The 24,170-nt window shown below is 37.7% G+C and overlaps 1 protein-coding gene across 21 annotated transcripts in view; it reads right to left on the bottom strand.

The window, feature by feature from the left end:
- The window catches only part of Abi2 (abl interactor 2), a 67,315-nt gene that overhangs the window by 15,355 nt on the left and 27,790 nt on the right, over positions 1-24,170 (bottom strand). For 11 of the 21 annotated variants that reach the window (XM_033764551.1, XM_033764564.1, XM_033764554.1 and 8 more), the window contains 2 exons: positions 8,107-8,193; positions 1,282-1,455 (listed from right to left, as the gene is read on the bottom strand). In XM_033764551.1, the coding sequence (XP_033620442.1) occupies positions 1,282-1,455; positions 8,107-8,193 (261 nt within the window). The remainder of the gene's footprint in view (positions 1-1,281; positions 1,456-8,106; positions 8,194-24,170) is intronic. The other 10 variants (XM_033764553.1, XM_033764565.1, XM_033764558.1 and 7 more) reach the window with 1 other exon arrangement.

The raw sequence follows: 24,170 nt of genomic DNA, 5'->3' as shown, positions 1-24,170 counted from the left end.
ATAGCCCAGCCTTTGCTTTGTGTGCTGTGCTGTAATAGACCTCAGTTATGAGTATGGTGATGTACTGAGGCCTGTGAATCCTCCTAGCAAACCATGTTCTTGTACTCCCTAATGCACTATTCAATTCCTGAGGGTGTTCACTGGCAGCCTAAAATGACAGCAAGGAAAAGAAACAACACATTACAGTAAATTTGTTACTGTTTATCTTATAAAATGCACAGACATTTCACTTGAATTACTGTTCATATGATAGTTCATAGAATACTGGTCATGTAAACAAAGATGTATTGATTTGTATCACAGCTATAACCACTCCTGGCTTGTTTTCAGACTGTGGATTCCGTTTTACTTCAAAACAAGTACATTGGGCTGGGCGTTAGTGCACGCCTGTAATCCCAGCACTCAGGAGGCTGAGGCAGGAGGATCACTGTGAGTTCGAGACCAACCTGGGCTACACAGTGAGTTCCAGGTCAGTCTCAACTACATAGTGAGACCCTGTCTCAAAAAAAAAAAAAAAAGTGTGCATTGGTATTTTTATACTGTTGTAATCACATTTGTGCCTTGTTCATCACACTCCTTAGCAAGAAGACTTCACACAATAGATGAGTAAAACAGATATTCTTAAGGAAGCAAGATCATTACCAAAAAAGCGCTGCTAAAACAAGAATTATATTTTGAAGCCTATAACACTAACTTTTGCAAATAGGATCTAAAAGAGCAGTAGTAATACCTTGAATATTATGTAGACTTTAGCAAAAGCCTTAGCTATATTTCATCTTGCATCTATTCATGCCCAGCTTTTTTCCTGATGTGATTTCCTGTATGTATCAGTGTGTGTATGTACATATGCAGTATTATGTGTCACGTCACCTACCATGTTGCAAATATTGATATGCCAGGCTTTGTATGTATCTTTCTCAAAATATCAACATAAATCTGTAATTTTTAACCAAAAACAAAGAACAAGAAAAATAATCCACTTCCTGATATATTCTGAAGGAAACAGAAAACTGTTCTCTTGTGTTTGAGTTATCAAAATCATCTGTGAACAGCTGATCCAATAGAAACAAGAGTTAATCTTCAATTTCAAAACCATTTATAAAATTTTGCTAGCATGACTTTCAAAATCATGAACATTATATAACAAATCATTAAAGCCAAATTGATAATACAAATAAAACTTTACTACTGGTTAAAAATAAACAAGATTCCTTCAGTACCAGCAATTTCAGTTCTAAGTAGACATTGTCCCATCCCTCCAGAAAACCTCCTAAAACTTACCCTTTTCCAAGTAAGACCTTGGTGCCCAGGGCGGGTCCTCCTCAGCATAGGGGTCACTGTATTCAACCACAGCTGCTTCCTCCTCTTCACAATCTTCTGGAGGAGGTGGAGGAGGTGGGGACTCATCAAAGACTGGCTCTTCTACAGGTGGTGGTGGAGGTGGTGTATCTGAAACTAAGAAGGTACCAACACTACATATTATGCACAGTTCAGCATTTCCTATTTTAATTTCTAGATTCATGAAACATAAGCATAAATTTGAAAATAATCATCTTTAAAAAAAAAGAGTTCATAAGAAAAGTTTTCCCACTGACATGTTCTAGATTTCCAGGGATGGCTCTCTCCTTTCCCCTTTGGGTTAGGCTGATGTATGCTGAATAAAGTTTGGTCAAAATAAGTACTATCAATTGGGCCTCTGGGACCTTTTTATACTAACACATAAGCTTTTCAAATAAATCAGTATAATATAGTTTGGCTTTATACCACATTCAAGGAGTTGTCAGAAATATTAATAATTTGGACATTTAAACATCTCATTTATAATAAATGTAAATAAGTCCAGAGATTTCTCATGTCTTAATAATCTGCTTTTTCTTTTTCTTTTTTGAAATAGCATTTTTAGCAATCTGGAGAGGAAAAAAAATCACAACTTTGGGTACTTCCATAAAGATGTTTTGTTGATAGAATTTCAACTACTTCAAATTAATTTATGATTTAGAATATCTTCAGGCTAAATGTCTAGTGTACTCTCAGAGTAATTTAAGATACCCACAGTGTTTCCTATCGAGATTTGCTCTCACAACTCAGGCATTTGCATACTATAACATCTAAAATATGACCTCCAAACTGAGAAGGCACAAAGCTTTCCAAATGCTTGGCACACACTTCAGTGCAACTCAGAATAATAAAATAAACTGACCTGTGTTTCATCACTGCCCAGGTTTAATGAAGAGCCTGCTCTTACTAAACTGAGTCCATGACACTCTCTGCAATTCTGTGTTTTTTTTATCTAGGCTGATAGTCTGAATCAAACAGACTTTAAAAATTGCTGATTCCATATTAACACCAATTCTGTCTTATTTTAGTATTCTTCCTTTGGTTCTATCATTTGTACTTGTGGGCAGGGGTGCTGTTCTGCAGCACCAGGGACTAAACCCAGGGCACCACACATGCCAGGCAAGCATGTGTGACTACATCCCGTATTTTTTTTTGGGGGGGTGGTCTCAGTAAGTTGCCCAGGCTGGCCTCAAACTTGCAATCCTGCCTCAGCCTTCAAACATCTGGGATTTTAGGCCACTACATCCTGCCCTCCTATAGTTTTGTTTTGATTTTGGTTTTTGGTACTGGGGACTGAACTCAGTAACTTGAGCTTGTGAGGCAGATGTGGTGCCCTTGAGCTAAATCCCCAGCCCATTCCTATTTTTTTTTAATAAAAGATATATAAATGTGATTTTAAGGAAAGGGGGTACCGGGGATTGAATTTAGGTTCTTGTGCATGTTAGGCAAGTGCCCTAAACACCAGACTACATCCCCAGCCCTTTTTGTTTTTTTGAGGGAGGATCTCACTAACTCACCCAGGCTAGCCTTAAACTTGAGCAGTCAATCCTCCTGTTTCAGCCTTGGTAGCTGAAATTAGCAGCATATACCACCACACTTGCTTAATACATGATTTTGATATAATCTTTATGAAAAATCATGAATGGATGCAGTTAGAAACAATATCTCCTTCTGGCATTTGAAAAGACTGCTGTTAACTGTATAAAAAACCCAGCGAAAACTTCAGAACAATAAACTTGAGAAATTATACAAAATTACTTGAAAGGGCCAGGGATTTAGCTCAGCAGTTTGGTGGCCTGCCTTGCAAGCGCAAAGACCGGAGTTCAATTCCCGGTACCAAAGAAAAAAAAAATTACCTGAAGACACTATCATTGATCATTTTTATTTGTCCTGCAACTGCCTTAGAGTCAATTTAATAAGACTAACAAAAATTGGGCTGGGGATTTTGCTCAGTGGCATTGCGCCTGCCTCACAAGTGTGAGGTCCTGAGTCCGATCTCCAGTAGCCAACAAACAAACAAAAGACTACCAAAAGCTACCTTTTTTGTTTACTTAAAAATGTCCCAATTATTCAGCTAGTACTTTTCATTATTTCACATTTAATCTACCTTGGGAGGCAGTGTTTTTAATTGTATTCTTTGTAGAAATGGGCTTCTCAGTTATTTTTAGAGCTACACTTTGGAGACCATAATGCTGAGTAAATATATCATACTCAAAGGCTAAATACCACATGGTTTCTCTTACATGAGAAACCCAAAATATAAATAAGTTAAATAGAAAGATAAGAGATGAGAAGGAAAGGTGAGAAAGGGGAGTGGGAAGCGCATGTGACATGTGGATGTGCCCACTCCCAGGATGAATGTAATCACCACAGGACGCGAACATGTGCCAACAATATAGATAAGGCTAAACTACTGTGGGCCAAGGTAAACTTAGCAATGCTGAGGATTTGCTTCACTGTCATTCACTCAGTAAACACCCAGAGACTACTGCCCTAGGCACTGTGCTTAGCACTGAGAAAGATGTAGTGGGAAGTGATGGAGAGATAAGAGAACCAAACTTTCATGTATGATTAAGAGTAACAGTGCTTTAGGAGATCATAAGCACAGGCAACACAGATCAAAGAGGCTTCCTGAGACCTGAAGGATGAGCAAGAGTTAACAGCTAGATGGGAGTATGTCGTGGGTGAATACTGCATGTCAGATATAAAGAAAAAAGTACAAAGGTAAGAAAGCAAAAAACCTTCAAAGAATTGTTCAAAGTTCAACAGAAAGGCATGAGGAAATGAAGAGTAAGGAGGGAAGGACTCAGAGCATTCTGGTCTTTATTCAAAGAGCAACTGGGAGAGGGGAGAAAAGATGAGTTTTAAAAGAGGATCATAACTGAATTTCTTAGCTCAGTATAACTGGTACACTGTACCTGTTTCCAAACAATTCCATACTTCTTCCAAACATTAAACATAATGCACAGTAAATACCTGGTACTACAGAATAGCTTCAAAATAATATACATAAGCCAGGCATGGTGGCACACACCTGTAATCCCAATACTCTGGGAGGCTGAAGCAGGGGGATCACAAGTTTAAGCCCACAGCTACTTGGTGAGGCACTGTCTCAAAATACAATGCAAGTATGCCACCACATTGGCAGTTTTCCTACTTTTCGTATATGAGAAATGTATATGCCTATGGAAAAAGATGTAAAAGATGACCAATGGGCCTGGATATAACTCAGTATTAGATGCACTTACTGAGATGCATGACAGGGGAGGGTCCCCAAAAGATAATCAATTGTGATCGGGTGACTAAGAAAGAACTGACTTTTTAAAAATATGCTTACAACACTTCTAAGTCTTGAACTGGTAACCATGTACTTCAATAATATTACATTTAAGCACTGCTTTGGGACTGTTCATGAAGCATTCTGCTGTTTCTACAAACTAACTTTCACTAATGACTGGTGAAATCTAATGACATCTGCTTCATAATCCTATTCAGTGTTAAGTCCAGATTTTGCAAAGAAAATCAACTTTTACTTTCTATATAAACATTTTTCTCTGATGGTTTTATTTACTCCAGAAGCTGTTCGTGACTTCTGTGTTCAGGATGAGTGACATCATTTCACAGAATACCCAGGAGCACCTGAAAGATGGCATTCTCCAACATGCCTGCTCATTATGATTGTAAAAAAGTGAAAATTATCCTTCAAGCGATTATCTTCATTAATTGATGTGATTAAACTGGACTTGTGATGAGAAAACATTTTCTCTCTACTGTAATGACGCTTCAACTTTCCATCTTATATGGGTATGCAAAATGCAACCAACATTGCAAAGTGCTTCCATTTTGTACTCTGATTAAGTCCTTTTCTACTTGGTCTACTGTTTAAATACAGAAAAAATTTTTTAAAGAGGAAGACCAGTTACACTTAAGCACACAAGCCTGGTAGAGTCACACCACGGCTTTGCTGGGCTGGCTGGACCTCACTGATACAGCACTTTATCCCTTATCCTGTGTGGGCCACACACAAGCCAAAGGAAAGTGGGCTCCAATGGCATAATTTAAACAAATGAAACCTACTGATTATATATGAAAGCAGCTCTTAAATAGCATTTTAAGAACAAACACCATGACAAATATTACAAGGACTCCTGGGGTACATTCTAGTAAAGTGAGTAAAACAGTTTTCAGAAATCTGCAAAAAATGCAAAGGCACCTGAAAGAAACATTGAGCCCTCAGGGCAGTAAGAATGGATTTTAACCAGTAAAAATATAAACACATCCTCCTTTAAAAGCAGGAGGTGGAGGAGGCCAAAAGTGCCTGCTACCCATCACACACTTTCCTAGGTGTTGGAGAAAGAGCCAATAAAATGGCCAAGTCTCTGCTATCACAGAGCTCAGATTCTACTATTGTCAATGCCTACTCCAAAGAATCCCAAACAACATACTGCAAATATTTCTATCCCAGCATTGTTACCTGTCTTGTTATGAGATGCATATGTTGGGATACTTTGGCCTGATGACATTAAATCTTAAATTAAGGTACAGCTGACCGTTAACCCGGCCTCACAGCAATCAAAATTCTGCATATAACTTTTGTCTCCCCCAAAATTTAAATATTAATAAATAGCCCATTATTGACAAGAAGCCTAACCAGTAACAGTCAACATATATTCTGTGTATATGATAGGATCAAAATAAATCAATGATTAAATTTTAAGTTTATGACAATAAAATACACATTGCCACTAATTCCTCTCAAAATACACTCCCTCACTTAGAACGCATTTCATCATTCTTGCCATTTTCTGAAACAGTTCTGGAAGTCCTTTTTTGTGTCTTTACAATGTATAATCAAAACTGCAGTGAATGTGGCTGCTGGGTGCCACCCAATGAAAAGGCAATTTGTAAAAACATTATGGTGTGTCCTTATTCACCTCCCCTTCACCAGCTCTGGCAATAAGACTTGTGATTGGTACCAAAGTCAACAATGTAAACATTCTGAATCAATTCACGATATTGAGGCAGCTACAACAGTACAGAAACTCATGAAAAAGAATTTCCAGCACCGCTTCAGAAAGAGGCAAGGGCAATGGGACAAGTGTGTCCAAGGAGAGGGGGAGTATTTTGTGGGTGATTAATGGCACTTTTACTGCACTAATTTTAAGAAATTTCATATATTCACATTTTTATTCCAACTCATTCTATAAATTATACAGAGTGAAAAATACTTGAGAACTGTCAGAGATCACATTTTACTGTAATATATAATTAACTGGAGAGCTGCAGTGTTTGCAAAAGGTGATTAGCCCAACATGAGGTATTAAGCGGACACTTCAAAACACTTCAACTTACAGTAGCAATAGGAGGCAATTATAAAACTCTTACAGGTAAAGCATCCAGAGTTCAAGTTATACAGTCATCTTTATGCTTGTTTACATTTCTTTCAACTGCACATGGTTTTATGTGTGGTCTGTGAGTGTTCCAATGCCAAAGTTTTGCTAAATTTTAACTTTTTGTAATAGGTCTGTGTATTTTTATAATAACATGATTTAAAAGACTATCACCTACATGTATTTTGTATATTTGTGATATAACCAACTTCTTAAATTTTTAAATAATATTTCTGGGCTACATACCTATGAGTTTTTTTAATCAACTACCAGTCCAATTATTTAAATACAGGATGGCCAAAAATTGCATCTTTTTAAATTAATTTTTATAATATAACAGGACATATTAAATGATAAATTTATTCAAAACAAGAATCGATTGGCTGAAATGACACCTGCCTGAGCAATGCTTGGGATAGTGCATAAATAAATGTGCTACTCCAGTGACACTCAGGGTAAACTGTCAACTGATAAAAACTGTGGACCTGAGCAGTTCACACCTGTGTTGTTCAAGAGGCAACTGTAACCCAGATTCCACAACAATCCTGCACCCCGACAAAGGTAACAAGGTCCTTCATGCAGACTGGTTGTGAGAAGAGAGTTCGCCCATCACACAAACTATGTTCTCTTGCTTCTGTGACCACAATTCCTCATTCACATTAATACAGGGCTCCTGATCTGTAGATGTATTTCCTGAGCTTCATTATGCTTCTCTAGAAGTTAGTGCGCCAAGAAAATCAGTTATCTGATTCTCTGTGGTTCAACACCATACTAGAAACCCAGATAAATTCATTGTCAATTTGCAAGGCCTGTTGGGAGACAAACGGGCAGGCTGGTCCTCTGCACTCTACTACAGCACATCTTTTTCATGCATGGAATCATAGGACTAGAGGGAGACTGTTAGGCACCTATGTTATGCCCAAGATAGGACAGTTACAGGAAATGACAATTAGGGACAGGGCAGCCCAGAGGTAAAGAGAGCTGCCTGGTGATTAGAGTGATGTCCTCAGACAGGATTTTTATTCTCTTACATATGCATTTACATTTACTCATATTTACAAGGAGGCTTTCCCTTCCTGTTGTTGTTTTTTATTTGTTTGTTTGTTTGTTGTCAGTGTTGGGATCAGACCTATGGACTCATACATGCTACACATACACTCTACTACTGAGCTGCAAGCCCAGCTACTAATACGTTTAAATCTATTTGAAAATAGAGAATTTCATCTTATTTTACCATCCCCATTAGTCATTCATACCATGACTTACTCATAATATTCAAATATCTGAAATATCAGCGAATGAATGACTATTCAATCATATATCAATGACATTTTAAGCCTATAATCTGATCTACAGCAGAAAGAAGACATAAACTTACTATTTTCTTGGACTCTGGCCACAAATCCCATTAAAGGTAACTGAGGAGTTACCTGTAGGATGGAGGGAGGAGGAGGAGCAAGAGATACTGCAAAAACAAAAGAGGTGTGCAGGATAGGGGTAAGGGCGAGTTACATTAAAAGGAGATGATAATACAATAAAATGAACATATAAAGGAGGAAAAGCACTCTTCACAAACATTTCATTAACTATCTTAAGGATCCCATTTTGAGAGATATTTCACTAACACAAAAGAAAGTACAGTAGTACTTGGGGAGTTTTAGTAAGTTTTTAAGAATTACAATGGGAAGAATTTATCACACACAGAGCTACTCTAAAGTATACTGGCTATCTACTTTCATATTGATTACAACATGCCTACTCAAAGAAAGAACTTCTGCAGATTATCATGAAATAGTTTGGTTTTCTGAATTTTATCTTAAAGGTTACAAGTTTATGTTTATCAGTATAAAGGAAAAAGCATTATATCCTGACATCTAAATCTACACTTTTTATTATTTATTTTTTTCCAGTGCCAGGAATCTAACTCAGGACCTTGCACTTGCCAGGCACGAGCAGCACCACTAAGCTACATCCCCAGTTCAACTTTTTATTACTTCAATATCCAGTAAATTGTTCCTTCATTTAAATATTAATAGAGCAAGCACTCTGCTAGACTAGCACCAAAACCTTTCCCTAAAAGTCAGATGCTATTATTACAACTTTTCATGATCCCAACTCACTTGTGTATTTCCTTCCTGAGCCTACCTTCAGAAAAATGCTGGTTTTGTTCAAATCATTCTACTATTCTCCTTCTATAGAAGGTGCTTCCTTCTATCTCAACCACCTGCCACAGTCCCTCACATAAATAAACCTCCAACACACAAGTCAAATAAGTACCAATTTTATACGACTAACTCCACAGTTATAGTTTCCTTCAGAATGGGTATAAAGCTGGGCATGGTGATGCACACCTGTAATCTCAGCACTCAGGAGGCTGAGGTAGGAGGATCACTGTGAGTTTGAGACCAGCCTGGGCCACATAGTGAGTTCCAGGTCAGTCTCAACTACATAGTGAGACCCTGGCTCAAAAAACAAAACAGAATGGGTATAAATTATGGTATACATCCGTTCATAAAGACAGGATATCTTTATCAACTCCAAATTAAATTAAGACTAACAAAACTGAAAAAATTCATGTGTCTGCCTTCAAAAGAGATCATACCTTACTCAGGAATAGAAAATAACCATTTTAACGCAACATGTATACTAGTTCCCTGGAGATGGTGGTGATGGTAGGGAAGGAGGCCACAAACAATGCTCTCTTAAAAAAAGTTCTTGAAAAGGAGTTTGTCAACCAGATGGGGGTGGAAAAAGTTAAACTGAAGAAGGTACCAAGTGAGGGCAAAGGCTTAGAGGCATAAAACAACATGGCTAGTTCACAGACCAGAACTGTTTCCATATGGTTAGCATAATATATCCTTAAAAAAAAGTAAAAAGTGAGCAGTTGGGAATGAAACAGGGAAGGACCCTCTCTATCTGCCAGGTGAAAGTAGGCTTAAAGAAAAGAGACTGATCTTCAAAGTCATTTAGCCTCCAATCCCTTATTCAACATTTCCTTGTGTTTGGATAACACATCAATTAAACTGTCCGGGCCTAACCCACAAAGGTGATATGAAAAAGAAATAATGTAACCTACTTCACATGATGGTGACAGTGGATATAGAAAGCCTAACCCTAGACCTGGCACACAATAAAACAAGGCTGTTTCTAGAAACTGAAAAAAATGGGAAAGAACTTGGTAACAGTATGAAAAACTACTTGGCAATTAATGATTCAGATGATTAACATTCATGGCTGATGGTTAAAAAAACCCATGAACTATGGTAAACTTGGTGGGTCAGTACGGTTAAAATAAGCTGGTGAGTAAGCAAGTCAGGGAGCTGTAATGGTGTTAATAAGATGTATGGAGGTAATTTAACATCAATAGGGGAAGCCACTAGAGAACCGGGCTGAGTGCATGTGAAAACTTGGGAAGTTAGCATTAGAAGTCAGCAGCAGAAAGCTAACAGCTGATGCTGGAGAAGATGGGGGAGAACATATATCAAGAACAGAGAAGAGTTAAACAGATACTCATAGTTTTTGTTTTTCTTGTTTCCTCTTCTTCCTTCTCCTCTCCCCTCTCCTCCTCAACCTCTCCTCCTTTACCCTCCATTTGTTTCACAATGCTGACATTCAAACCTAGAGCCTCATGCAGTCCAGGGAAATGCTCAACCACACACAACCCATCACCAGATCAACCACAGAATCTCGAAAAATATCTAGATAGAACCCCAGGAATTTGTTCCTTTCTTTACAGGATTCCTTTAGTTAGGCTCTTCTCTAAAGTCATACTTCTTGGCAGTAAACCCTTGACTTTGCATCTGTCTTCCACTGACAAGGCTTGGAACAACTATTCGTACTTTCACAAAACTGTGCTTCCCATACTTAAAGTAAGCAAACAGTGAAAAGAGAAGGCACCAGAGACAGAGATGGTGGCAGATGATAAAGAGCAGGAGAAAGCGCAGGGGATTCAGCTCAGTGGTACCACTGCCTGCCTCACAAGCCAAAAGTCCCAAATTCGATCACCGGTACCAAAAGAAAGAAAAAAAAGAGCAGGAGAGAAACAGAGGTCAGAAGCTTGTCCACATCAAGATGAAATGCCCCTCCTTTTGTCAGCACTCACCCCAACCTGTCTTGCAACAAAGGAGTAGGACATTTCCCTCTTCATTGCTTCTCTTACGAAATAAAAACAAGATCTTTGGTGCTTATATCAAAAAAATAATGCTGAAATGTTTAACTTACAGCAGTCTCTTTGTAATCAGGTTAAGTTCATATTTTTTAGAGAACATATTTCTTTTCTAGAAATGAAACCACAGTAATTTTAAGAGGTCCACAAAAAGCAGCCAGGGGAAAAATCAATCCCAGGTATTCCTCAAGCAGAATTACTTTGGAACAAATTAACAGTTTCTATCAAAGCTGCTCCTAGGGCAGTCAAAACTTCAGTTCTAATTCCAAAGCAATCCCAGGAGAGCACTTCAAATAGCTAGAGCACGGGGAGGATCCAAGAGCCGGAACTTCTGGCTCTGACTGCGCACCAGCCCCTTCACCAGGGCAGCAATAATTCAAACACCAGGAACACTGTATCCTGGTCAGACTTTCAACAGCTCTCACCCAGGGCAAAGGAATCACACATCCCCACCCTGGACGATAAAGGGCAAAGAGGTCTGCAGATTTCCACCTGTGAGTTAATCACCGACTCCCAAGCCAGCCACTGCCATCACCTGTAGACCCCACCAACACTTACCATGGACAAGAGAACCCCATACACACCGTTGGCAGAAGAGGATAAATGGCACAAATATGGACTATAGAACCCCACAGGCGTGCACTCATGCTCCAGGGAATCTCAACTCCTTTCTGAGAGCAATTAGCTGATACTCTGCAGACTCCCCATCTCCTATGTGAGCTCATCTGCAGATCTCCAAGGGTATAGCATAGCACAAGCGTGCCTGTCCCTAGGCAGTCCCTTGCTTGCTAGCAAACCTGCCACCAATTCCACCATCATGCCTAGGGAGGGGGCAGATCCCCAAGCCAGGAACAGTGACAGTATCAAGCATCAGTCTGCCCACAAGCTGACAGAATGAAGTCCTGAAGCTAAATGGAAAACAACAGAGATGATACGGTGTGGCTGCACGTAAACATTCCACAATCAGCACAAGAGGGGAACAGTGTGAACACCACACTTGTGGCAAAGTGATCATGTGTGAATCACATGCACATGCTCTTGCTGGAGTATCTGAACTGAATTCCCATTGCATATTTTGTTTGGGTTCTTTTTTCATATTTGCTTTGATTTAGTTTCAGTCTACATTTTCCCCCCTTCTCGTCTTCCTATTTAGTTTCTTCAACTCAAGGTTCTGTAGCAATACTATCATCTTATTTCTTGTTTCTCTCACTTTTTAAATTCCTCTTCTCATGTCTTTAATGCACCATATTCTGTTCTCCCTCAGTCCCCAGTCATTCCTATGTTCTCCTGTATTAAACCCTTACCCTCTCCATTTTATTCTCTTTGCTCTTTCATATCTTGCCTATCCTCCCCATCTTTCCTTGCCTCTTTTCCACGTTACAGGTGCACAAACTAATCAACAGGTTCCGAAAGATTCATCACAGCTTTCTCAATCCCTAACACGCTTAGTTTCTATACCTCATCCTTGGACCCACAAACATCTTCTGAAAACCCTCAACACCAACCCTCCAAACCAAACAGAAGAACCCCAACAGAATCTGACTCCATATCAAGGTTTTTAAACCAACTACTATTTCTCCTACCAACCTCCCCACTGACTTATACTTCTCTTTCGTCCATCCTTCAATCTCTTCACTCCACTTCTCCTGCCATGTTATAGAATAATTGCTAATAATAATTTAACATAGTCTGCGAAGAGTATCAATAAAGGATGCCAGTGGAAATGCAAGGTCTATCACATACAGGCAATGTCTCATTTAGACCTGTGTTGATTCTTTTATAACCACAAATAATTATTTCCCAAAAACACAGAAAGAGTCCAAATCACTGAATAAATAAAATCTCTGGACAAATAAAACTGAAAACACACTGATGGAAGGCAGTAGCTTACTAAAAAATAAATCTTCATATCAATTACAAGCTCTCAACGCTCAGTACCAAAAAAATAGGAAAAAAGGAGGAAAACAAAACAGAACAGACATATATACACACAGAATCATGGGAAAGCAAGGCAACAAAAGACTCCAAGGTCTCCTAACTCTCCAAAGGCAGATCAAAGGGACAAATATGGTGAGCAAAGTAAATATCAGGTAGCCTAGCACTGTGAATTGTATACAGAAAAGATGAAGAGAGCTGGGGATTTAGCTCACTCCTACCTCTCAAATGCAAGGTTTTGAGTTCGATCCCCAGTACCAAAAAAAGAAAAGAAAAGATCTTAAGTTCCAAGAGAACATGACCCAAAAATTTATGGAATTATTACATAAAATGACCAATGTGGATCTGGGGAAACAAAAACCTGGAAGAGCTGACCAAAACAGTTCAAAGCATGAATGACAAATGCACCATAGATATAGACTTCACAAAAAGGTATCAGACAGAAATGCCAGATTTAAAAAAAAAATGCACAGAACTCAGAATTCACAAATTGCAGAAAATGACCAATGTGAAGACAGAGTGTCTGAAATCAAGAACAAACTGGTAAATTATGAAAAAGTACTGAGAGAAACCTCAAAAAAGAGAACAAGAAAAACGTAACATACTTAATGACACCAAGAAGACCAACCTAAGGTTAACTGGAGTCAGAGAAACTAGAATACAGATGGAATTAATGTGTTTACAGAAATCACAATAGAAAATTTTCCAAATACAAGAAAAGAGTTCAACATAGTAAGCAAGGCTTTCAGAACACCAAACAACTAGGATTTAAAAAAAAAAAAAAAAGCTCCCCAAGATGCATCATAATTAAAAATGCCAAATGTCAAACTGAAAAATGTAATTTTAAAAACAGAGAAAAAAGAAAAATCACATACAAAGGTAAGTCCATTATACTTACAGCAGACTTCTCAACATAAATTATAAAGGCCAGAAGGGCCAGAAGAGCTTGGAGTAAAGTATTTCAAGCCCTAAAATCAAACAACTTCTAACCCAGATTAATATATTTGGCAATACTTCCTTCAAAACAGATGGAGAAATAAGAACATTTCATGAAAAAGAATAACTCAAGTTATAAACACTATGAAAATTTTTAAGACTATCCTAGACACAAACAAGGAAGCCAAAAAAGCCAAAGATTCAAATGTAATAAAAATACCAAGCAAGGCAAATGGATAAATAACAATAACAAAAAAAGGATAAGAAAAACAAAGGAGTAAAGAGAGAAAGAGCGCAAAGATAGTGACTAATCAGCACCTCTCAGTAATACTTCTCAGTGTGAATGGCCTCAAATCTCCAATTAACAGATGTCTCATTTCTGAGTGACTCTGATCTGAACTGACTATCCGACAGGGCAGCTTGAATACTGGTGGTACAATAATGCAAAGAAAGGCAGTGATTTAGCAGACTAGATGTCATCATATTACAGTTCCTTAAGGAAAACATTAAAATAGTATAAAAATTATAATACATTTAATTTGTGTTACAGCAGTTCTGAAGGCATATTATATGCACCATAAATGAGATACTTGCAAGATTTCAATGTTTAAATTTAGAGAATTATCAATAATGTATTAAACTGTGAAGAAATGCCATGGGCACAAATTACTCAAAAAAATTTTTACTTTATAACAGTTTATTTAAGGTTAGCAAGAAATGCAGGTAAGCAATGTAGAAAATGTTGTCAAAATTATCTGAAAAAATGGATTCCCTGCTAGGGATTTAGCTCAGTGGTACAGTGCCTAAGATCCTGAGATCAATTCCTGGTACCAAAAAAAAAAAAAAAGTCTCAACAGCCACATAATTTGAGTTCTTCTTTTCCCATACAAATTATGACATGATACTCTACAGAGAAGACCCAAAGAATTGCACCAAAAAAAAAACTCTTACAATTAATATTCAATTTCAGCAATGTAGTTGGATACAAAATCAACACAGAAAAATGAATACCACTGATGTACAAGAAAAAAGAACTAAATGAGAAAGAAATTATGAAAACAATGCCATTAAAAAGAGGATCAATTCCACCTCCTGCCTCATAAGCACAAGGACCTAAGTTCAATTCCAGGTACCAAAAAAAAAAAAAAAAAAAAAGATTAAAAAATAAAAATAAAAAGAGCATCAAGGGGCCCAGGATTTAGCTCAGTGGTGCTGCTGTCTGCCTCATAAGCACAAGGTCCCAAGTTTGATCCCTGGAACCAAAAACAAACAAACATATAAAATAAAAAGAGCATCAAGAAAAATTAAATATCTAGAAATTAACCTAACCAAAGAAGTCAAAGACCTCTACAATGAAAACTACAGTACTCTGAAAAAGAAGACATCAGAAAATGGAAAGACACTCCCTGGTCCTGGATAGGCAAAACCAGTATTGTGAAAATGGACACACTCCCAAAAATTATATATGGTTGAATGCAATTCCAATCAAAATACCAACAGTGCTGGGCATGGTGGTGCACACCTGTAATCTCAATACTCAAGACACTGAGGCAGGAGGATTGCTTCAAGTTCAAGACCAGCCTGAGCTACATAGTGAGTTCAAGATCAGCCTGAACTACACATTGAGACCCTGTCTCATAAAAACGGGGGTGGCTGGGGATTTAGCTTAGTGGTTCCACCACCTGCCTCACAAGTACAAGGTCCTGAGTTCGATCCCCAGTACCAAAGGAGGGGAGCTGGGGAATTTAGCTTAGTAGTTCTGCCACCTGCCTCATAAGTGCAAGGTCCCAACTTCGATCTCCAGTTCCAAAAAGAAAATCAACAGCATTCTTCAAACAACCAAAGAAAACTATCCTAAAATTCATGTGTTAACAGAAGAGACCCAGAATAGCAAAAGCAATTTTGGGCAACAACAACAAAGCAGGAGACATGGCAATACCAGATTTCCAAGGTATACTATAATGGTACAGTGATGATTAAAAAAAATAATAATAACAGCACACTACTGGCACAGAAACAGACATGTGGATCAACAGAGAATGTAAAAACATCCCCAGACACATTCAACAATATGATCTTCGACAAAGGGGCCAAAAACTTACGTTAGAAGAAACAAGACCTATATAATAAATAGTGTTGGGAAAATTGGTTTATCTATATACAGAAAATTGCAGCTGGACTCATATCTCCCACCATATACTAAACTAAAATCAAAATGGGTCAAAGTTCTAAACATTAAAATAGAAATATCGAACCTAACTGAGAAATAAAATAGGTAAAACATCAAGTCATAGATATAGGCAAGGACTTTCTGAACAGAACTCCCATTGCACAAGAAATAACAGCAAGAATCAACAAATAGGATTTTATCAAATTAGAAAGCTTCTGCACAGCAAAGAAAATAATTACTACAGTGAAGAGACAACCTATAGAATCAGAAAAAAATCTGCCACCTATTCCTCACAGAGGACTAATATCTAGAATATATAAAGAACTTACAAACTTAGATCTCCCAAAAGACCAATCAACAAATAGGCAAGTGAAATGAATACTTAACCAACAGTATAAATAACCAACAAACATATAAAAAAAAAATCTTCCACATCGCTGACCATTAGAGAAATGCAAATTAAAATAATGGTAAGATTTTATCATCAAGAAATCAAAATGAGCTCAGTGGGGCACACACCTGCCTAGTAACCACAAGGTCCTGAGAGTTTGATCCCTGGTACCAAAAAAAAGTCAAAGAATAACAAATCCTGGGGAAGCTGGGGGGTGGGGAGTGCTCCTCTATTATTGGTGGGAATGTAAACTAGTACAACCACCATGAAAATCAGTATGGAGGCCGGGCATGGTGGCGCGAGCCTGTAATCCCAGCAATCAGCGGCTAAAGCTGGAGGATCACGGTGAGTTCTAGACCAGCCTGGGCTGCACAGTGAGTTCCAGGGCAGTCTCAACTACATAGTGAGACCCTGTCTCAAACAAACAAACAAACAAAAAGAATCAGTATGGAGATTTCTAAAAGAACTGAAACTAGAAGTTCCATTTGACCTTGTCATTTTCCTTCTGGGTATCTCCCCAAAACAGCTAAAGACATCCTATTACAGTAGTACAAGGACACGAATGTTTATAGCAGCATGACTCATAATAGCTAAATACTGTACTGGGGAAAGCCTGTGTACTCACCAACAGTTGAATAGATAAAGAAAGTATAGTATCTGCACATAATAGAATACTCCTCAGCTATAAAGAAGGATAAATTTGAGACATTTGTGGGAAAACGGATGTACCTGGAAAATGCACTGTTGAGTGAAATAAATGAGACACACAAGCTTAAATACCATAGGGTGTCTCTCATTTGAGAGAGGCAAAGTACAAAAAAGAACAACAACAACAACAAAGGATAGACAGAAGGAAACTAGATCTTCTGCAAATGGCAAGGGGTCCAGGATACCAAGAGTGAAGGGAGAAAGAGAAAGGAGAAGTAAATCTTACAATGTGTACAGGTAACAAATAACCATGCAAGCCTTTTATGTCATAAATATGAACTAAAACTAGTAACAGTAAGAATGAAAATGGGAGAAGAGGATTTAGAGATGGAGGGAAGGAGCAGGGTGAGAAGGGAGAAGTGGATTAAAAAAGAAAGCTGTGTTATGTACATGGACCTACTCCCCAAGATGCATGTGAACTTCATGTTCTGCAAATATGTACTAACAATACAGAAGAAAATTCAGTTCGTTGTGGGGTTTCCAAAGGTGACCCCATATTTTCTTTTTCCCAAGACAAACCTTCAATACAGTAGTCCAAATTAATTGAGATGCAACAGCAATTTCTTTTTGGACCACATAAAATATCATCTAACCAGAATGCCTGTGAACCAGAAAACTGCTTACTTTAGGGTACATTTACCTCCCTTGGAGTTGAGCTGAAAAATGAACTATCCTAGGTTTACTTTGTGTGTGTTTTTATTGTTGTTGTTGTTGTTTTGGTTTGGGTTAAGATAGGGTCTCATGGTATAGTTCAGGCAGGCATTGGACTTGCAGCAATTCTCCTGCCTCAGCCCCAAATGCTGGTTTTGCTGAAATTATAGTGTGCACCACCACAGCCAGCCTTTTAAAAGGGATTTTGATGCAAAGAATTGTTTGCTACATTTTCTATTCCTGGGCATCTTGTGAACAGGCAAGAACAGGAAGAAAAGGGTGGGGGTGTGGTCCAGTGTTAAAATATTTCTTTAGCATCAGCAAGGCCCTCAATTCAGCCAACACCAAAAAAAAGAAAAAAAATAACTATAAATTTGTTTTCATTATTTAACCAAATGTTCCCTACAAACACCAAAAGGCTTGCCAAATTAGATTCAGTTATAGTGAAAGGGAAATAAACTTCTCTGTAGCTAAAGCTGGACTTGCTAACAGAGAAAGATGACTTCCCTTCAAGTCTTTTAACATGCTCAGGTCAGCCCAAGCCAGGATCCTTCAAACATCTCAAGAGTTTTCTTTGTTCTGCCTTCCCGCCACATACATGTAAGAAAAAACTCAGTGAGCCTGCTGTATGTGAAATTCTGTAACCAATAAGCTTGCTGGGCCCATATGAAAATGAAAGACTGGAACTTGTAAACCCGCTCCTTCCCTAAGTGTATAACAACCTAGCTCTGGCTGAGTTGCAGGGTCAGCCTCTTTGTGGAGAAGTCCCAGACTGACCCGATAGCATTACGAATACAGCTGTACACTTTGCCTTCAAGACTCCTGGGTGCATCTTCCATTCCCCTGTACTATGAGCACTGAGCAACAGACACTAAAGCTATATGTACTGGCGGGCACTTTGCCACTACAATATTATTTTCACAATATACAATAACAAAGTTAATATGAAAAGACAGGCTCATGAAGTGACCGAAGTTCATAGATCTTAAATTGAGTAGCAGTAGAATTACAGCTACATTGAAGTCCCAGACATAACCTTACTGGTCATTCATAAAGTCCTCCAAAGCATAACTGCTGAGGGCATGTTGCAAAACTGTCATCCTGAAGACATATTTACTCTATATTGTTTTAGACTTTTGTTACATAACCACAAATCAAGTTCAAGTAGTTAAAGGTAGCAAGTTAATGCTTACCATGGTTTGTTATTTTTAAGGCTGTTTGATGATACTAGTGCAGGTTATACTACTTTACCAAGGGGACATAATTGTTCTAATCAGTTTTTCTTCCTGGTATGCCAAAATTGAGACTGCCTAAGGGTTATAAACAATACTATAGGCCAGTATCAAAGAATGAAGGGCTGGGCCAATAATAAGCAGCTTCTCATCCCCAATACATTGAAGGGGTAGTATTTTGCAAAAGACTGAAAACACAAAAGCCAGCAAAACCTAGAAGATATCTCTGAGAAGTACTCATTTCCTAAGGGTTCTAAATAGTAGCAATAAAGCTGCTGATCATAAGCAATTTACAAGCACCAGCACAGGAATTAAAGTTTTAAAAAAATAGAAAATGAGAAGACACTTGAGCAAGATGCAACCCCAAACTTCCAGCTCACCTAAGACATATGCAGGGGGCAATGAGGTGGAACAATTTAAAACTTACCCACCTGGACTTTTTGAAGTGGTAACAGGGGAGGTAACAAAGCAGATGAATGAGGCTCTAAAAAAAAAAATAAAATCAGAAATAGTTTCTCAGATAACTAGAGATGGTGAAAGAGAATGAAAGATGAAGTTAGTGACTCTAGAGCAGATACAGGTTTAAAAAAAATAGAGGAGCTTAGGGAAATGATGAAAACCATGAATGGTCAACACAGTAAAGAAATTGATTCCACCAAACAAATTCAAACAGATATTCAGGAGATTTTAAATTGCACTGAAAGCATAGGCAGCAGAATGAGCCAACGTGAGGACAGAATATCAGATATTGAAGACAGGATTACGGTTAGCAATCAAGAAAATAAAGATTTCATAGAACCAGGCCTTTAGTTCAGTGGTGCCGTCTGCCTCACAAGTGCAAGGAGAGAAGGGAGGAGGGGAGAGAGGGGGAGGGAGAGGGAGAAAGAAAGGAAGAAAAGAGAAAAGATTTCATAAACATAGCAAGGGACCACAAAAAAATCAATCCAACAACTGCTAGATGATGCAAAGAAGAGTAACGTAAGTTTGATCAGAACCTGTTCACAGAAATAATGGCAGAAAACTTCCCAAGCAGGGAAAAGGATCTGACATACAGATAAGTGAGGTATACAGAACTCCAATTAGCCATGATAAAACATAATCCACATCAAGGCATATAATAGTCAAGATTCCATAAATTCATCACAAGAATAGAATATTAAAAGCTGGTAGAGAAAAGAAACAAATCATCTAAAAAGGAAAGCCCATCAGAATCACAGTGGGCTTCTGAACACAAACCCTCAAGTCAAGGAGAACCTGGAGTGAAGTATTTCAAGCCCTAATGGAAAACAACCTCCAACCAAGACTGATGTACTCCTCAAAATTATCTTTCAAAATTGATGGAGAAGGGCCAGGGATTTAGCTCAGTGGCAATGGACTGCCTGAGTTCAATCCCTACACCAAAAAAAACTGATGGAGAAATAAGATACTTCTGTGACAAAGACCTGAAGAAATTCATGACCACAGAACCAGCACTCCAAACTGTTCTGAGGAAATTCTAGAAAGAGATAATAAGGACTACAACCCAATGAACCCCAACAGAATGAATCCACCAAACAGGGCAAACAATTAAACAGGGAAAAAGGGAACCAACAACAGGAAAATAACATGACCAAGATCGGTCAATGTGTATCAATTACAACCATCAATGTTATTGGTCTCAATTCACCAATAAAAAGAATCAGACTGGCAGAACAAATCAAGAAGTAAGATCCAAAAATATGATGCACATAAGAAATACATTTAATTCAAAAAAATTCATAGTCTGAAAGTCAAAGGATGGAAAACAATACTCCATGTGAAAGGAACCCAGAAAAAAGCAAGGGTAGCTATTCTATCTACAGACAAAACAAATTTCAAGTCAAGGCTACTTAAAAAAGACAAAGAAGGTCTTTACATCCTTGTAAAGGGAACGAACCAAGAGGAAGAGATAACAATCATATATATATATATATATATATATACACACACACACACACACACACACACACACACACATATACACACCAAATACCAGTGAATACAACAATATAAAAAAAATATTAATACAGACAAAACAAATTTCAAGTCAAGGCTACTTAAAAAAGACAAAGAAGGTCTTTACATCCTTGTAAAGGGAACGAACCAAGAGGAAGAGATAAAAATCATATATATATATATATATATATACACACACACACACACACACACACACACACACATATACACACCAAATACCAGTGAATACAACAATATAAAACAAATATTAATGTACATGAAAAATCAAATAAGCACTAATACAATTGTAATGGGGGACCTCAATACCCCAATACACAAATAGATGAACAAGACAAAAATAATTTAACAAAGAAATATCAGAACTAAACCAAATTTTGAACAAATGGAGTTAGCAGATGTCTACAGAGTGCTCCATCTCACATCAGAGTACACATTCCCCTCAGCTGCACACTGGACTTTGTCCAAAACAGATCACATTCTAACTCACATGCTTAAGTAAATGCAAAGGAATTGAAATAATCCCATGCATATTATCAGACCACAGTGCAATGAAACTGGAAAACAAGGGCAAAAGAAACCATAAGAACTTCTACAATTAAACAATAATGCATCATGAATGAAAGCAGTCCTATAAGAGAAATTTAGAGTAGTAAATTCCCCAACAGAAAAACAGAGCAAGGTCAAATAAACAACCTGATGATGAACTTCAAGTTTCTAGAAAAAGAAGAGCAACTCAAGCCCTGCCTCACAAATGCAAGGCCCGAGTTCCACCCCTGGTACAAAAAAAGAACAAATGGACCAACCAAAGCTAGTATGAGTAAAGGAGGAAATTATATAAATCAGAGCAGAAATTAACACTACATCTGCTGGCAGATAAAAATGATAGGACTCTTAAAGACATCGTCATAGGCAATGACTTTATGAACAAAAACCCAATTGCACAGGAACTATCACAAAGAATCAACAACTGGGATTTCATTAAAAAACTTTTGCACAGCAAAAGAAACCACCAACAGAGTGAAGAGACAACCCACAGTGTGAGAAAAAAATTTTACTAGCTCTTCCTCTGATAAAGAACTCATACAGAGAATATATAAAGAACTAAAAAAATCAGATCCCTCATATTTAAAGACCCAATCCAAAACTGGGCATCTGAAATGAAGCCATTTCTCAAATGAAGTAGGAAAAACAGCAAATAAATATATTAAAAAAAAGTTCAACATCACTGGTCATTCGAGAGATGCAAATGAAAACAACTCTCTGAGATTCCACCTCACTCCAGAAAGAATGGCTGTCATCAAAAAAAAATCAACCAATAATAAGTGCTGGAGGGACTGCGGGGAAAAAAGAACCCTTCTCCACTGTTAGTAGGAGTGTAGACTGGTACAACCACTGCGGAAGTCAATGCAGGGATTTCTATTTGACTCAGCTATTCCCGTTCTAAAACCATCATACCATAGTGATACATGTACTCCCATGTTTATAGCGGCACAGTTTGTAATAGATAAATCTTGGAAAGAGCCCAAATGCCCATCAAGCAATGAATGGATAAAGAAGACACAGAGCTTTTTTTATATAATGGGATACTACTTGATGTAAAGAAGGATAAGTTTGAAACATTTCTAGCTAAATGGATGCACCTTGAGACCATACTCTTATTAATTAAGTGAGATAACCTGGACACCTATGTTTAAATATAACATTGTTTCTGGTGTGCAAAACCGAAAGTGGGAATAAAGACTAAGATGTATGGTAGATATTCAGAAATGAGAAGAAAATGCTCAAGTGGGAAGGGGAATAAAGGAGGGAGGAGAGGGAAAGAAAAGAAGGGACAAGGAAAAAAAGAGACTAGAAGGCAAAAATAGAAAGCAAGCTTTTGTAAATAAAGAGAGTAAGAGTGGTGGAAGTGGAGATGGGAAAAAAAGAAGCAAGATACAGGTACAAATTCCCTATGATGAATGTTACCACTATGTATACCCATAAAGGTTTTGCTTCAAAAAATAAAATAAATTATTTTTTTGAAAAGACTGACAAGACCTTAGGCTCTTAATGTTCTTTGTACTCCCACATCAAAACATGAAATATCAGAGTCAAAAAACCTAAGGTAAAATATCTTGAGATAGTTTCCTAAGCAAAATACAGTGGTACCTGGGTTCACAAACCCTTTTGTTTGAGAACAACTTGGTTCACAAACAGATGCATTTGGAAAAATTTTGTTTTTTGTTTTCAAACTCTGGATTGCTGACCAACAAAACTGCTGTCATCTTTCCTGCATGAACAGGAACATAGGCATCTTTTCCAGAATTGTAGAACAAATTACATTCATGAACTGAGGTACCACTGTACTATACAGAGGAAGATCACCAATCATACTTTGTATATGAATTACAAAAATCAAATGAAATAATACAAAAGTATTCTTTTATCTGTAAAAGTTTACATAGAAGGAAGATCAAATTTCTTTCTTTTGCAAGATTCCAAAGACATAACCAAGGTTTCATTGGTAGTAGCCACAGTAGGTAAATGTCAGCCCTATTAAAGTCAAAGATGAAATAGGTTGCCCTCTAATATCAGAGTTGCTCACATACAGGCTTAACAGCCTCTTGGCAAAACTCTAAAGGGTATAGTAAGTTGACAGACTATGTCCAATATTTGTTCTTGCTCTAAGGAATAAGTGAGATAATGAACATGTACACCATTAAATATGTACCAGATTAGTTGTTCTGTATGAATGATGCAATTATTATAATTGTTATATTTGGTTCAATTTCTCCAAGACCTAGTTTTGCCGCCAGAGGCTTGGTATAAGAACTGAATAAGGCAGTAAAACCGACTAGCACAGTTTCATGTACATCCAACTTTCATTATCTGTAATTCATAGAACAGGATGTATCATTAAATTAAAAAGAAGTATTGGGGGCTGGGGATTTGGCTCAGTGGTTCCACTGCCTTTCTCACAAGCACAAGGGCTCGAGTTTGATCCCAGGCACATCCCCCAAAAAAGAAGTATTATTCACCACAGTTCTCTGTGGGTTTTTTATATAACAAGGTGTTCTAGGACTCAAACCGAGTGCTTCACATATTCTAGACTATTGTTCCACCACAGAGCTACTCCTCTAGCCCCAAAATATTTTTAAAAGCAAGTAACCACTAGGACCGGGGATTTAGCTCAGTGGTTCTGTCTCCTGCCTTGCAAGCGCAAGGTCCCAAGTTCGATCCCGGTACCAAAAAAAAAAAAAAAAAAAAAAAAAAAAAAACA

The sequence above is a fragment of the Fukomys damarensis genome, unplaced genomic scaffold, assembly GCF_012274545.1.
Source record: "Fukomys damarensis isolate Sample0158 unplaced genomic scaffold, DMR_v1.0_HiC HiC_scaffold_16, whole genome shotgun sequence".
In the NCBI taxonomy this organism is placed as follows: Eukaryota; Metazoa; Chordata; class Mammalia; order Rodentia; family Bathyergidae; genus Fukomys; species Fukomys damarensis.
Note: the sequence above shows the minus strand (reverse complement) of the source record. Positions and strands in the feature narration are given on the sequence as shown.